Here is a 17,671-nt window from a genome sequence, read left to right as displayed (position 1 = left end):
GTCTCACATGAATAATGGACTCAGTGAGAAAGCCACTGCTCGGAGAACCATGTCATCATACCTCAGTAACTGGTCCTGACGCCCTGAGGCTGCTGAGTTACAAATAGATGAGCACCGGAGCCTTAATGGATGTTGAAGGTGATGGAAACTTAATGAACCTCAGTGTAAAAATAAACAACATGTTTGTCATCTATTGGGGAACAGAGGCTGCACCGCTTGTATTGTGTTGGAGTACTTGTAAGTTTTTGTCAATTTGGACAAAAGTGCAAAAATCAGGAAATATTTGAAACTATTAGTGTGGATTTGAACCAAAACAATTGACTTTAGGCAATACAAAGCATGTCAAAGTGGTAAAAAGTAATCCCACTTTTCTCAATGTGTGTGTGTGTCTGGGTGTGTGAGTGAGTGTGAGTGTGTGTGACAGATTAAAAACTGGACCAAGTGAAGGTGCTAAAGGCAAAGCATGATAACCTTACAGTATGTCAGACACCACCAGCAACAGCTGCTAAGGCTCACAACTCTTCACAGCAGCTCCACATTCCTCATCTAATCTTGTGTGTGTGTGTGTGTCGACTCTGAGCGCCGCTCTTGTCTGTCCACATTATCCCAATGAGTCATCTGAAGCTCAGCGAACAGCATTTGGCCTGATGCGCTCTGGACAAATTCAGAGGAGGATAAACTGCCAAGGACAATCTGACAGGATGAATAGTTACTGAGGCTAAAACAGCAATTACTGTGCTGAGAGTGGGGAGTCACAAGCTGGCAGTGTGGACAAAAAGTGAAGAGCAATGAGATTTCTTTGGCTGTAAGGAAAGGTGTTTTTGGTGTGGTGGTCAAAGAGCATTTTTTCCTGACAAGCATGTGAACAACACTAGGCAGAGACAGTTGGTGTACTAAAAGATCACAGCTGCCCTCTTGTGGCGGATTAAAAGATCAACCCAGGCAAACAACAACAAGGTGTCATGCCTCTGCTCTGCAGGAAAAAAGGTCTATCACTTAATGTTCCCACAATACTGGTGTTGAATTAGTGAATTCGTGACTGACTGAGCAGTGTGTTGAGGAAATAGGTTGTTTGTACTGTTAACAACAATAAAACAATTAGATATATCATTGCACATAATGGTATGTACAGTAGGCTTATGCACAAAAAGTGAAAGTGCCCCGATGTGGCAACCTTGGAGAGATTTGAATAAAACAAATGTGCATCAGCAGCTGAGCACAAACAATGCAAACCTGTTTTCAGAACTCACAGAGGTGAAAAGGTATAAATGTAAGCTTTCTGTGAGACTTTTAACGAGATGAAGCACCTCTAAGGAACACCTGTTCAACAAACAGTGCAGTTAATAGTCTGTTTAAGCCACTAACATAAAGGCTTTATATATTTTTCTGAAAAGATTTGTTTTCTTGTGCTTCTCTCTAAATGCAGATACCTAAACTTTCTAATGAAGCCAAAGCAGCCTCAGCTAATTAAAAAACCATCATATTTTCTTTTATCTCTGTCAAGGGAAGCAAAAGTTCATAGGGCACAAAGCTTGAGCAGCAGCAAAGTTTACTTTAGATTCAAGCTCCGGCTCTCTCAAGTCCAGTGTTGCATCCCCATCCTCCCATCATCAAAAGGCCCTCTCTCTCTCTCTCTTGCTCTCTCTCTCCCACTGTCCTTCAAAGCACCTCTGCGCTTTAAATTTCACCTCTCTAACCATCCAGCTCAGCCCTTTTCCTATGCAGATCAATAGAAACAGGATCCGTTTCTCCATGGTGCGGTAATCTGATGAGTGGGGCGGGCCGCCGGCTGGTGCCACGTCCCTGACTCTAATGGGGGCGGGGGGGTCACAACGTCTCTGACCCCACGGCGGCAGCACAGGTGGACGCCCTTCTCCAGACACCGGTGGCACCGAGAGCAATCACGTCATTTCACCGGTGCTTTACACAAATGCAAACAGGTTTACTTCCGTTTCACTGCACATGCATCACAGCCACAAGCAATTAGCCTTTCTGTTCACTGGAGGCCCATTCAAGCGCTCATTGTGCCTCATCAGCTGAGTATATATGCATAATTTGACCTTTTTCAGAATAGACCCAGATCCTATAGAAAGGTTGACAATAGATCATCAGTATACCTGATTATTTTTGTCTTGAATATTTGTTAGTCTTTATTTCTCGACCTAGGTCATTCAGGAACTCTGTGTCTCATTCTCAAGTACTTTTTATTGTAATTCATTATGCTTCAGGACTCTCTCTGAAGAGTTTTGTGTTGTCTGAAGGGACACTGAGCATCAATTAATGAGTGCAAATAAGGAGCTGCCCTATCTGTAGTTTATTCATGCAAATGAGGATTGGATATTGTCTAGCCATCTTAACTAAATTAACCCTACTGTCTGTTGCATCTTAATTGAGTTATCAGAGTGATTTCTCTCTCTCTCTGTGTGTGTGTGTGTGTGTGTGTGTGTGTGTGTGTGTAATATCAATATAATTAGCCATTTATCCTGATGTGATTCTGATAAGAGAAATTGAGATTAAAAGAAATTAAAAAGCGCAAAAAGAGAGAGAGTGTGTGTCAACTTTTAGCTGGGAGTAATGGCAACACAATCAAGCTGAATAGACTGAAAATAAGTGAATAAATGAGATAATAACTGACAACTAATCACATACAGGCCTCATGTGAAACCCTCAAATTCAGGACAACCATACTGTGAAGCTAAAATGAGCACCTAAAGGTGATGCAGGAAGCATATGGTCAAACAAAGCGTTTTCTAATGGAGTATTAAATATCCTCAGACATGCACTTCGGGTCCTCAGCGTCCAGCTACTAAAAGCCAATAATGCATCGCACTTCCTCCTGTCTGTGTCTCGTGGGACCGCCGTGATGGATCTGATCAATTAGGAGCTCTTTCTGAAACTCGCCTTGGAGCTGCGTCATCGCCCCCAAGAATGAAAGTGCTCGCCCATTCATGGCAAACGTCTCCTCCATCTCTCATTAAAAAAAGAAAGAAAGAAAATGTAGAAAACAGCCAGAAAAAAAGCTCTGTGGAGGTGGAGATAGGCCACTGAAGTGCCACAAGAACTGTGTGTGTGTGTGTGTGTGTGTTTGTGTGTGTGTGTGAGTGTGTGTGTGTGTGTGTGTGTGTGTGTGTGTGTGTGTGTGTGTGTGTGTGTGTGTGTGTGTGTGTGAATGAGTGTGTGGAATTCATAACATGTTCATTCATATTTCTGTTGAAAAAAAGAGACTTCTGCTTCTAATAACATATTTCATGGCACATCTTTACATTTTGGCAGTGAAAAAGAAAAACACAAAGCTGACACATGGGCGTAATGGGAAAGTAAAGTATCAATACCATGCTGAACAATCTTACCAGTCAGACTTGGCATATTTCCGAAAAGACTGCCTTGACAGGTCCTGGTGCGTTTGAGGCTCCGCGGAGATGCCCTGCGCCCTGCGGGTCCTCGGTCCAATAAGTTGAGCGCTGGGCAAAACAGACTGACATTTGTGCAATTTTCTCTTCAGTTCTTGAATCTCGTCTTCCCTGTCCGCCAGCCGCCTCTCCAAGTCCCGTATCCTCTCCTCCTTTAGCAGCAGGATCTTAGCAAAGTCGTCCTCCAGGTCACTCATGTTGAAAATCTGCGTTAAACTTTGCCCCGCGATTCTCCGCTGATATGGACAAAAACGATTAACTCCAAGCGCTCGCACAGGTTGTGGGAAAACGGACACAAAAATCCCCTCTAAATACGCTCAGGATGATGATGATGATGATGCTCCGATAATGCCCCTTCACTGCCCACTTGTTTATTTCAGAAGAAAAGAGCAAAGCGGTGTTTAAAGCCGGGAAATGGACGATTGATGGAGCAGCGCTACGCTACAGTCCACCAAGCCTCCGGGGAGCAGCTGATGATCCTTCATTGAGAAACCAATTACAGCAGCTCTTCCTCTCCCGAGGACGCAGGCAGGCCGTCAAACTGGGCACTAAAGAACCGAGACAACTCCTGTACTTCACCGCCTCTCACACTGCAAACACACTGAGGAAGCTCAGGGCTGCTGTTACTGTTGCTGCTGCTGCTGCTGCTGCTGCTGTCAAATATTTGTTTACCATATATCTGCACAATCCGGAACACCCTTTGAGTGACAAAAGCGCAAACACCAACATCACCTCCACGACCTAACCTACTGAAAAAATCAATTGTCCCGCACCCGTATTGGCTTCACAGGACAGTGGATTAAGCCACAGCTTGTTGGCAATGGATACATTTTATATATGGAATGTGCACACATCAGTGAAGTGAAAGTAATCTCTGTACAAGGCTAACAGCCTTTATATTGGCCAGAAGCCTCTGTGATTGTGCTTGCACAGTGTTGTTATGGAGATTTATTCATTTATTATGCGAGTTTTTAGGATGACTGTGCCTTTTTTTTTTATCAGTAGTGATCCTAACTTGTGTGTCACAAAAATAACCAGTTGATATAAAACAGCAAATTCAGGACCATACAATAACCAAAATCTTTTATATAATGAAATTAGACATCAGAATTTAAGGCTGTGAATGGCAAAAATGAATGATTCATAGTTGCATGAGATTAAAAAAGAGGCTTTATTGTGTGCATCCAACATAAAGTAGCCTAAAAGCTAATTACACAACAGATTTGGAATGTGTAATCTTACTGATTAGTTTAATCAGTAATTACATATTTTGGCAACAGTGCTCGTCACTTTCATCCCCACTATGCTGTATATGGAAGAGAGTTCAGTGATAGATCATCACTTCTCTGGCTGTAATATTAATCTCCAAACCCAGCCAGTCGTTTTTTATGCACCATTTTTCATTCTACTGCCTAAATCTGTTTCAACTCAATGAATTCATTGAGGGGGGAAAAAAAGGGAGCTCATGGGCGCTAGGGGGATGTTTCATTAAGATTCTGGGTTAAAAATAGAGTGAACAGATCTTCCCTTCGCTCGTGTAGTTCAACATATCTCACCCTTGTCTACTGCTTGCCTTCTTATTATTCCAACCACCTCTTGTTGGGCTGGAGATGAATGCTTGTTGCTGGAAAGCGTGGCCATACAGGTCTATTTGAAGAGTTTTATTACACATTATTTGACATGACCTTTCTCATTCAAACCTGCAGATCTCCAAATAGTTCACAGAGGAATATTGCCACGATAACTGGCTGTTAACCCTCGTCTCCCATGTGAGACTTGTGATAACCCGTTTAGCTCGCGCCTGGCTTGATAATCACCCCGAGAGTTATCAGGTGCAGATTGCACGGTGTCTCTTGCAGCGGCATTTTTACTGTTGTTACTGAGATCTCTGTGTATGTGTCTCTCCATGTTTCACAGTGATTGTGAGCAAAGTGAATGCAACCAGCATTCAAAGACAAGGTGAGGACTGGGGTCGTGCTGTTATCAATGTGGAAAATAGTGATTGATTAATTATGTATGCAGCAGACACTGTGCCCATAATGACAGTGGTAAATTAAGTATCACCTTCTGTGACCCTGTTCATATCCACGGAGAATATGGTTACACTGAAAAAGCACTACTGACATCCTATTCAAGAAAAGGGCATTCATGCATTTGGGACAAAAAAAGATGCACAATATCAATCAGTTTTTCATTATCTTTGATCTTTGATTTCATTATCTTTGAACCAATGCTCACTATAAGTGCCTGTACCTACACACACTCTTTACGTCGTCACCATGACAATATCAGCGTCACTGGCCTAAAATCTGTGTAACCTCAACACAAGACTACTTCCATGTTTACACAGGGTGAGAAATGCTGCACTACCAGTCTCAGCTTGTGTTGTCTGAGCACTAGATGGGTCATCTCCCTTGGATGTTACAGGTTAGGTAATGGACCCCGAGTTGACCTTACGGCACTTAGAGATAGACACTCTGACTGCCTCTCGAGTCGCTGTTCGTGGGCGTCATTGAGTTCACGGTGATTGCTGAGTCTCGCTGCGCTGTATTTAAAGGTTCATGTGCTGTCTTTGCAGTGTTTTGAAGGCGTCTCTGGGCAGAGAAAAGCCGGTGCCCTCTCGTTCGCCTCGGGGACAGATCAGCTTACGGAAGAGAAGAGGGCAGACATTAGTCACTGTTTTCCTGTAATACACTCACACACACACACACACACACACACACACACACACAAGCGAGAGAGAAATAGAGAAAGGTATCTTGGGTATACCCAGACATATACTTGCACATTATTATCACCCATGCACAAACTCGCATACAAAGATTTATGTAACCATTCACAAAGCTAAAATCCCTGTAGACACACAAACATGATCATGCCAGCAGCCCGTATGGAAACCTTAGAGGGGATTACTGTGAGTGCAATGGTAGGAGAGGTATGTTGCTACATCTCTGGAGAAGCGTCCCCTTGAGCCCCTGATGTCTTTAATACTGCATCTGGCTGCGCTCTTGTTGCCTCTGCTGCCGGTCCCAATGAGACACCACCAGCTGGCCGCCTGCCTGGGCCTGCCATCCCAGGAGAGGTGAGATGAGCTCTGGGAGAGTGTGAAAGAGAGAGACATCATGGGGCGGGCACAGGAGAGATACTTTAGCCTGGAGCCATCTATTTTTGAGCCTTTTTCAGTACCGAACAACACTAAATCCTGCACTCTAGCAGCAATATCATACTCTGACTTCACATCACATTGATGTAGTCCTACATTGTAACATGATATCATATCCAGAGCTGAAGATTGATCATTCGCTTCACACTGGAGATGGATAGAACCAGAGCACAGGAAATTGACTTAGCAAACGCAATAATGATACTTCCTTCCTGTCTTTCTGCATTAGTAACATAAATATCAGACAGGTGGGGATAAACTGGATTCCACTTTTTTGTAACGCTGCTAGGGCTGCAACTAACAATTATTTTCATTACTGATTAATCTATCAGTGAATCTGTCTGTGAAGATTCTCACTCATCAAGGCAGCTGGAATATTTGATAAGACACTAAACATCTATAAAGACGCTATAATCAATATTTTGATATTTATATATGGATCACATGGCTACATGTATGTGAAAGGGGTCGCTCGTAGATGTTTTCACTCTCACCATCCTCGTTTATAGCTGCAGCAGGCAGCTGATTTTGGTGGAAATGCTCTGATGAACACATTGTAAACTACTTTCCCAACACCGAACAGCAGATAGATGAAGCTAGCAACAAGTGAGAAAGAGCCAGATGTTTCCCTCAACAGAGCGTAAAGGAGAGTGAATATTGGATTTATATCTGCCAGGTCACCAAACACAGCTGCAAATGGATGCTAATGTGTCTCTTTTGGATGTGTAAATAAGCAGCTGTTCGCTAACAACTTCGCCGTATCTACTTAAAAGGTTATAATATGTTAGTGTCGTGTTCGCAGCCTGGTTTTACTCAAAGTGACTAAAAGATCGGATAATGCAAATGTAAGAAAAGTATAGCTACTTAAGTCCAGTTGTCTTTGATGTAGCAGTTCAAGCTATCAATTAATCAATGAATAATTTCATCAGTAAAGTCTTGAAAATGTCCAAATTTACCCAGAGCTCAAGTTGACATCATCAAATTGCTTGTTTTGTTTGAAAACAAACAATCCAAAACCTAACTATTTAATTCTAAAAGATAGATAAATAATAATTAAGGGGTTGGTTGATTGATTTTCTGCCGATGAACTAATTGATTGAATCATTTCAGCACTAGACACTCCCTGAATACTATACAGTCTGATGGAGAGAGGATACTGCATTTTGCATTTTGGTGTTACAGAGAGAAGAAACGTGTCTGTGAGGTGAACAGAAGGTCAAGGGTCACTGGTTGGAATGCTGTATTCACGTCATCTTCCAGGTGCACTGGCTGACTAACATTGTTAATGGTCTTAGTCACATGTACAGTGGCCCAGAGAGGTCAAAACACTGCAATTGAAGGAAACAAACAGACAAACCACAAGCAAATATAGGAAAACAGTTCATCAGTTTGACAACACATACACAATTTAGATTTAAAAAAAGCCCTGCAAAGAAGTTGAATAAAAACTGCAAAACACATTCACTGGTTTGACTTTACATTTGCAGCGTAACAAAACACAATACAACAAAACACAGAAAACATGCTACAAATGCAAGACAACATGTTGGAAAATAAGCAAAAAGAATTTAATCTATTTTAGTCATTATATTATAATTATTACAGATACTTGCTGGTATTAACCTGTCACTGTCATTCCAATTTTCACATTCACTCCATGCAGGGATTGGCCAGTTGTGCAGAGGTAAGCAAGTAAGCAGAGTTTGGATTTATCCTTCTAGCTCTCTTTTTTCATTCTTCACGCAACTCTTTGTTAGCTTTGATGTGTACAAATAACCGTAACACTATGAATGCCTGAATAATATCGTGTCTTCCCCCTGCTCCACTGTTTTGTCTGTTTGCATGTGTTTTATTTAGTTGCAGTGCACTGAGCTCTCAGGGCCTCCGTACACATGACCGCCCACCCACAAGGTTCACGACTTTGTGACAGAGGAATTTTGTCTCAGAGTTGCATCTTTTGTCAACCAACTGAAAATAACAATTTAGGGAAATGAAATCATGTCAACAATCTCACGAATGCCTTTTGTTTGGTGTTGTGAAATGAAGTGACATTAGCAAATGTTAAGCTGAAAAAAAAAATTCTTATTTTGAGTTTGGCATTGTTGTAACAATAATAATCTGCTGATGTTTTCCAGACATGCTAAAAAATGGCTGCCAGTATTAGCTTCAAGTTGAAACAGAGGGAACAACACGTGGTAACAGGAGAAGAATACAAACAGATATTGTCATGAACCCTTATCCAGGCCGCTCCTACATCATCTTATTTTTACTGGAGAAAATGGAGGCTCTGCTTTTCTGTGTTCACTCAGGTGAAACTGGATTATTTTCTGCTCCTCTGGTAATTCTCGGGTGTAACAGAGGTGTTTCTTTTCACGCCTGTCTCAAGCTGTCTGACACTGTGTCATCAAGGAGCAGGGAGACAATAGCTGTGATGTCGTCATTTCAGAAAAATTGACTGTTTGCTTTTCCTTCTCCTGTGTGTGTTTATTTTAAACTGAATTGAGGCGTGTGACGGTTTAAAAAGCAGCAGCACAGATTGTGTCCATGTGGGGAGTTTACTTTTATAAAGCAGTATCAGGCTTTATTTACTAATTTTACAGACAGATTTGTGGTATAAATATAGTTGTTCATTGATTTTAGTCCATGTCAGGACATCTGGGTCATCAGAGAATTTATAGCTTGCTCTCATTTTGAACCTAATCTGGTGCCACATCTGTAAAAAAAAAAAAAAAAAAAAGAAAGAAAAAAAAAGATTGAAATCCCTGCATTCATCACATTATTGATACCCATCTCGAGTAATGGACAAAACCCTGCCTGCATTGAATGAAAAGAGACATGTTATGTAAGCTGTGGAGAATCCCTCTCATCTCTAAGGCTGTGAGATAACAAATAGCCTCCTTTCCTTCCCATCTGGCTTTACAGCTGCTGCACTAAAGCAACAAACTAATATCGTGGCAGAGATGGGTTGTAATTGATGGTTCTGTGTGAAATAAATGACCCTGCTGATGCCTCACACATACGCTAACATGATCTCACTCTCACTACCTGAGTCTCACTTCCTGTGTGTTTGTGTAAGTGTAAGCACGTGTTTGAAAAGGTCGTCACCTGTGACACATTTGAGGCGAATAACTGCCCGAGAGGATGAGTTGCTGTGACTTTTTCTTGGAGCTCGAAATGTGTTACATTGAGTGCTAGTCCATCTCCAGAGGAGCCTCTTTTTCTTGCGTAATAAGCTGTAAACACACCTGAGTGATGAGTCACTTCACTGGGGAGCTGGGACCTACTAGCGTGCCGTTATCGGGCTGTTTGCAAGGAATGTGTTTAATGGAAGCTAGTTTGAGAGAGCACGTTCCTCCCCCGGAGTAAACCATACCATATGGAGGATATACGTCAGGCTTTAGGCCAAAGCATTTCAGTCTTACTCTGTGAGGGTCAGGAGACAAAGATGGGACTGTATGCGCAAAGCTTTCACATATACTGAGCTTGGTCTGCTGAAATTCTTTGAATTGGGATGTTTTCTTAGACATTCCTCTTAAAAATAAGAACCAATTCTAGTAAAGCTTTTACAAGACATCACAGCCCATTATTCAGCTTCAAATGAATGGCTGTTATGAGAAAAAATGCTCTCCAAGCACTTAAGTTTTGGGTTGACCTCTTTGTATTTCAAACTCGGCAAATTAGTAACAGTCATATTGAACTTTGTTCAAAAAGGACTTTAAAAGGGACTTTTGGAAAGAAAATCTCAAAGTGCTCCACAGTCCTTAAAACTAGAAGTAAACAATTGAAATAACAAAACATATACAAACAAAATGATGATGTAATAATAATAAGAACAAACAATAAATAATATGATGATATCAATAAGAACATATCTTTAAAAAACTGCAGGTTTATTAATAAATTAGTTTTCAGTGTTTTTAAGTCTAGGTTTCTATTCATACAGGAGTCAACAATAACACTGAATGGTCAAAGTCTCAAGCCATTTCCACATTGATTACTAATAATATCACCAAATATGTGTAGATGTAGGCGTAATGTGTGAGTCTGAGAAGACTGCAGTGCTGGAAAATTGAAAATTAGGCTTTTAAAGCAGCTTTGAAACTGTGATTTATAGTGTGGGTCAATCACATTCGAACCTACTATGAGTTAAACTGTCCTCCATTACACTGTGTGCATTATGAATGAATGAATAAGAGGCATGCTGAGATTCTGACCAATGGCAGCATCTGAGAGTGAACATCCTACCTCCGGTGAGATAAAAAATTCTCCTGCAGCTCCATGTTATTCTGAAAATGCTTCTGAATCCCTCAAAGCTCTCTGAGCTGTCAGAGAGTATTCTCCAAATATTTTTAAATACACCCTGACCTTTAACATTTTCACCAAGCTTATAAGCAGCCTCTTATTGCAAAAACATAGCATCATCAGCTGTTCATAATTCTGAATAATGTTTAGAGTAGCACATGGAGATGGAAAAGTTATAGGTAGCTAGAAGACGGTAGCAGTTGCAAGTTATAGAAGCCTTAAAAAAAACAGACATTGCACCCCCAAATTCCTCTGGCACATGCCTATCTCTGCAGGGTTACCAGCATACTAAGCAAGCTTTGCACAACCCGTGGAAGGAAGTAATGTAAAGTCATGGCAGAGGCCGGTCTAAGCGTCTGGAGCCAGCTCTGACAACAGTGCCACAGCACGCCTTCACTTCAACAAGCTCATAAAAGTCAGTGGAGCTAAAGATAGGCACAAGCAGCGAGAGGGACAGCAATAAATCAGTGGGAGACCCCCAGGGCTCAACTAGAAAGGGTCCTCAGATGTTGTAGCCATTACGCTGATCCTCAGCCTGTCACTGAACTAAACCCCTCTTATGATGTGACCTAAAGACCCAGCTGTCCTGTGTTGCGCTTTGCAGTGGGATGCTCACACAATGACCTAAAGATTTGTCAAACCTTTGATAAACTGATGATACTAGCATTAACTCTTCAGGAGAACCCTCTCCTGCCTGCACGGTTGATCCTGGCTGCTTTGCGCCCATAGGGGCTCCACATTCCTGTCTCAGCTGGACATTCAACAGGCCACCACCTGCAGCATGTCAACAACCACAGGCTCAAACCGCACAGGGTTAACAATCCCCCACTCACTGTGAAACCATTTACCGTCTCCCTAACTGGAAGGTGTTATAAAAACAGTGTCTGAGAGCACTTATGGACCTGTTAGTGAATGTTGTTTAGTAATAATTTAAAAAATAGTAACAGTTGAGGCAAAGAGGGGAGTAATAGTGTAATTTTTTTTGATGAATGTAAACGAGAAAAATGAAGAAAAAAATATAACTTCAAGATAAACAGTAACAAAGAAATCAAATGATAGAGAGAAGGTTATGCACATACAATGCCAAAGATCGAGAGATGTTGGGGATACAGATGATACAGTTAAAGCTCAAAACAAAAGACTGACATCTTTGATTGACATTTGCCCATGGCTGTACGTGCTAACAGTAGGGGGGGGTAGGGGGGAGTCTTGTCTCAGCTGTCACTTCTGAGTCTGTGGTGGGAAAACGTGAGAAAAATGCCCACACTCTCCGCCTCTTAGTCACATCCACATGCTTAGATCCCTCCACCACCCTGATAAATCCACACTGGCACATCTTTTGTTTTCCTCCATGGCTTTGTCTCCTTCTTATTGTTGTTTCACTCAGATTGCTGTCAGTCATTGTGTGGCCATTAAGAGTTGGAGTGTTTTCCAAAGTCTTCCCATTGAAAAGATTGAGTGACTGATAAAATTTTTTTTAAAAAGCATCATTAATTTTCTTTGGCAGCTGAATACACCGATCTGCTTTGATGTCTGATTTAAGAAACCATCCTTCAGCAAGAAGGAGCTGGCTCACTGTTGGTTACGTGCAAATGTAATTTCCATATTTGCATGACAAAGACAAGACTGACTGATACTGGGAGAGATTGAGATATTATCTGCGGCTCCTCTTGCGTGGTTGCTGATTTGTGCGGCGTTGCAGTTGCCTAGTAGCCAGCGACGCCCTCTTCATTTCCAATCGACATCACATGGCGCCAGAGGAGCTCACTAGAATAACTGGACAGGCCTCCAGAGGCAACTGCTCACTAATGTAATATGTGCTAGAGTGGCCATCTCTAGAGTGTGAGAGATACAGTGATATGAACAGAAACAGGGAGACATTCTTCATAGATGCTTGAATGAATCTGTCCCTATATTGCGTAACAGCACGCAGCAAACTCACCCTGAATTCAGTCAAGAGAGACCCTTATGACTTTGCAAATGCAGTAAAAATCTGACCACGTTTTCCGGATGAGAGCATATCACTGTTCACTGCCGCAAAAAACTGGTGGATGACTCAGCCTCAGGGGTCGCTTCGAGATATCTGGTTGAAAAGTCAGGCATGGCTGCCGGGAAACACTCCAAGTTTTCACGTTCCAGGCATGATCACTCTTCATTTGCCTGCGCTGCAGTAAATCAGCCATGCAGGTCTCCATTATGGGAACCCTTTGACCTTGCACAAGCTCATCAAGACAAACAGCATCACTCAGTGGACACACTCATCACCCAGTGTACTGTAGACTTAGATTTCAGCTGGACTGTTTCTCTTATTTCTACCATCCGTGCCTCATGAAGTTATAACCACATTAATCACATTTATATTATTTTATTTGATCTCCATTATTTGCAACACAAAACTGCTCCCTGCTCTACTTTTCAATAACAGGGAATGTTCCCACAGGCAAAAAGCATGATTTATTTAACACAGTGGACTTGAGAGCTTTTAAAACAGCGAAGATGAAACCTGCTTTTACAGGCTCTGCTTTGAGTTTTTAAAATCCTTGCATGGAGCAGCTTATAGAGACATTTAAAATAATAGCTGTCTTGAAGATTGTTTGATGGGTTGCGATCTATTCGGCCGTTACGCTTTGGTACTCTTCTGAACTGCAGAGAAGCATCTCACTGAAGCTGGTAGTACTCCAGGATTATTTCTCAAGGACACTTAATGCAGGGTGGATGCTTTATGGCTTTAACAGCTGAAGAACAGCCTCAGTACTTTCTATATAAGGCCATTATTGTGTCCCTGTTAATGTTGTAACTCAGTGAACTAATATGACAGTCACATACGGTATTAAATAAGACTTTGTGGCGTCTGTACTTATCTCTGACATTCCCCTTTTGCTGACCAAAGCTTTGTTCCTCTTTCACAGCATCCAAATGCCATCCTAAAGCTAAGAAGTCACAATGTCATCTCGGATCAAAGGCAGCTGTGTCTCCTTTTTCAGGCACCTGCCTGAAAATGATTCATGTATAGTAGTATAGTCAAGGAAGTGGAGCTTGATTCTAAGCATCAGAATACATCGATTGCCAAGAATCATTATCATTGCTACTCACTAACCCACTGAGAATCATCAAAGGAGGAGAAAATAGGAGGAGGGCGGAGGGAGGCTCGCTTGCAGTCGACGTTGCAGTCAGCTGCCATATTTCAAAATCATTCTGTATTGATTGACTCCCTGCTGATGGGCCTTTCAAAGCCTGTGCAGGTCTGGATTCTGACTCAATGTATACTGATGGAAAAAAGACATTTTATGAGTTTAAACACATTAACTTATAGTTGTGGGCGTTTGATGATTAGAAAGTAATGCCTAGGCCAGGCTTAGTTTCCCTTAATGCCTCAAAGCCATGTCCTTCAGGTACAAGGTTATGAAACAAATCCTCATTTCCTGTGTGACCCCACATTAGGACAATATCAGGCCACTCACTTCCTATATGCTCTACATTAAAGCTGCTCTAATCAATATTTTTATATCAGCAATGGATCACATGACTTGTATGGGAAAGAGGTCATAATGGTGATAAACTTACAGATAATTGTAACCCAACACTGCAGTTCCCCTTAGCTGTATGGAGCGTTTTAACGTCTTTCAGCTTATTGTGGATAAGGAAGTGGTGAAGACCAAAACAGAGCTAAAAGGAGAGTAAATATTGGACCTTCGCCAGGTGGCCAGAAACACAAATGAATTCAAAATGTTGCTTTTTGTCTGCTGAATGTGTAAATACAGAAGGCAATTGTTTGTTAACACTTTCACTATATCAACTTTATTGGTAATGATATGTTGAGTCTAAAGCTTGTTGCGCTGCTCCAAGTGTCCAAAAACATCAAATATTGCAGATGATACTTTTAGCAGTTTGATACATATGAGTCCTACTACTCTGCTCACCAGTAGCTATCAATGTCGTCAGGCCTTTCTACAAATATTGCTGCAAATAACAATTATTTTCCTTAATGATTAATCTGTGGATTATTTTCTCGATAAATTGATTAGTTGTTTAATCCATATTTTGTCATAAATTTGTCCACAACCCAAAGATATTCAGTTTATTGTCATAGAAGACTAAAGAAACCAGAAAATATTTACATTTTAGAAGCTGAAATCAGAGAATTTAGACATTTTTTTCTCAGAGAAAAAAAATTGACTATCAAAATAGTTGGTGATCAATCTAATAGTTGGCAATTAATCAATGAATTGACTAATCATTGCAGTTCTACAATATATCACTATTAATTGAAAATCCCAGTACATGCACCACATTACAGAAAGGCAAAGTTCAATAGAATCATTGGCAGACAAAATGTAGTGTGATCAATAGATGTCAACAGAGCCACATTTAAAAAGTGGTGTGGTCTTTATATAAATGACATTTTGACAACCAGGATCTGACATGAATCAGTGTGCCGTCTGCTCACCCGAACGTGTCTCTGCAACACAGCCTATTTCTAAAAATCCTCAACAAAAATAAACTACTCAGCAGCCAGAGATCAAAGTGTCTGTTCAAGGATGATGCATCGAAATCGGCCTTCCAGGTAGAGTGACAAGATAAACGAGGACGTCTGCGTTCGTGTGCTGTGCTGCGCCAGCACTGGTGGCAAGGACTGTCGACAGATGGCACGGAAACTGCTTCTATCAGTCATGAGTGTGTCCCCTCAGTTGGTGTGAGTTGACTTTTGACTTGTTACATCACACAGTATGTCGTCTTCAGAGATGATTCCAGCTCGGCCGAGAGACTGGGAACAAAGCTTGTAAGATTATAGAAGGTAGAGGAAGCAAAGTTACGTACTGTATCCTAACTTAACAGCACAGTTTGAGCTGTAGTTTGACCCAGTTTCCAGCCTCAGACCTCCACCACTAAAAAAAAATCACCACTTTATCATATCGGCTGTCATGAGTAACAGTTACTGAGTCACCTCTCCAGTGGTGGATGGGCTGAAACTGCATTGCAATTTCAAATGGTCAGAGGCTGTAGGGAGTGTTGGACCAGCTGACAGAGCGTGGCGAGATGAGCAAGCTCTGAAGCGAGGACAAACTTCAATGGTTAAGGGGGGTTGTGGGGGTTGATATGGTCCCCTCTTCAAACTGGTCATTTCATGGCCTCTTGAGATGTGTGTGTTTGTGTAGCCCTGACAGGGGAGAGGGGTTGCATTACAACTCAACAACACTGATAATGGTGTGCGAAAAAAATAACTATCATCATTACAGCTGTCGGCATCATCTGCAGCAGCCACATTCATTCTGGGCCTGAAGTGCTTCGATGATATCTAGTCTCTTAAGAGGAAATGTGTTGTTTCTCTCCTGACCTCACCGCATCTCAGAAGTACTAAGCAATAAAAGAAATATAATAGAGTTTCTTGATGTTTAAATGTCACCACTTTTAGCCATTTTTCAGTCCCCCAAATCCATGCTTGCAGGCAGGTAGACCACAACAGCACAGTATATATAGTAAGCAGCGTAGTTCTGACTTACAACATCACATATTATAGATATCAGTTGGAGAAATTGAGCATTTTTATTCACATGCACCATTAAAACACTTCACAACACTGGACAGATGATTGAAAACAGAGAGAGACGTGCAGAGGAATTCAGGTTCAAACTGATTGCTTATCGAGCTTTAAGAGACATTTAACAATCAGCGGATTTCATGCACGTATGTAAATGTGTGTGTATCTTTCTATCCATAAACTATCTCTAGTATAAGCACATGAGGGAATGAAGACAACAGTTCAGAACATGATTGTATACACCGTGGCAGTTTTATTACCCAAATCTTTTTTTCTCATACCACCCACTTTCCAAGGCATCCATTAATAGACAAAACTCCATTTGCACTGTGACAACATTATCTTCTCAGACTAAGTATGGTATTACGATGAAAAACCACAGCACTGCTGAGAATAGAATAGAATTTTCTTGTGAACCCATGAATCAGACTGTTGTTTCTCTTGGCTCTGGGTCCTCTAAGGAGGGAAAGTTACTCTATAGTAACAGTGCAGCCTTGCAACTGTAAAAAAATATTTTCACATATCGAGGCAGTAATGCTCCTCTTTAGAAAAACGAAAGCACAGAAAGCGCAGAGAGAGGCCAGATTGGAAAACAGGTTGGTTGCAGGCTGCAGTGTGGACAACAGCAGAGTAGAGGCTGCGTTTTCACATGCTGCCATACTATTCATGCACTATATGATTTGATTAATACAAAACTAACTACTTGAGTCAAACAAAAATTGCAAGTGTGAAGCATTTTAACACCCCTCTCAATCAAAAAAAAAAAAGAAATTTTTTTAAAAAGTAGCTTTTTTTGCATGGTGACAGTAATTAAGAACACAGCCTGTTTTCTCCACACTGTTGTACAGACTTTACACCTTCATAATTACAATATTTTCAGATGCATTAAGCTGTGAACTATCTTTAGAGCATCAGTCTGGCCTATTTAAATGAATTCAGCTGAAACTAGAAGATGCAGCAGACTCCCTCCTTCCTCGTTTGACTGTGTACAGTAGTAGAGTGTGGGAGTTCAGCTTGGCTGGCCAGCACACAGTCTCTCCGGGGTGCCAGCAAATTCTCCAGCACGCCGAGGAGCCAGCTCAGAGTAAATATATACCTTTTCTCATCCAAGAAGTAATGCGTACCTCTCGCTCTTTTAGCAGGCAATTTCAAAAACTCCAGAGGTAACTCAAACCCCCTTTTCAACAATTCATCAACAACAGAAGTCATGATGTAATTAGTTTTATTTGGATCTCTCTTCTCCCTAGAGGCTGTTGT

General features: G+C 41.4%; 1 protein-coding gene across 1 annotated transcript in view; it reads right to left on the bottom strand.

The window, feature by feature from the left end:
- LOC121911925 (cGMP-dependent protein kinase 1-like) overlaps positions 1 to 4,121 on the bottom strand; it is an 84,128-nt gene extending 80,007 nt beyond the window's left edge. Inside the window, exon 1 of the mRNA XM_042433880.1 lies at positions 3,351 to 4,121. Coding sequence (XP_042289814.1) covers positions 3,351 to 3,607 — 257 coding nt within the window. The 5' untranslated portion in view covers positions 3,608 to 4,121. The remainder of the gene's footprint in view (positions 1 to 3,350) is intronic.
- Positions 4,122 to 17,671: the final 13,550 nt, after the last annotated feature.

Source organism: Thunnus maccoyii, chromosome 14 (assembly GCF_910596095.1).
Source record: "Thunnus maccoyii chromosome 14, fThuMac1.1, whole genome shotgun sequence".
In the NCBI taxonomy this organism is placed as follows: domain Eukaryota; kingdom Metazoa; phylum Chordata; class Actinopteri; order Scombriformes; family Scombridae; genus Thunnus; species Thunnus maccoyii.
The sequence above is the reverse complement of the archived record's forward strand: the minus strand, read 5'-3'. Positions and strand labels throughout refer to the sequence as shown.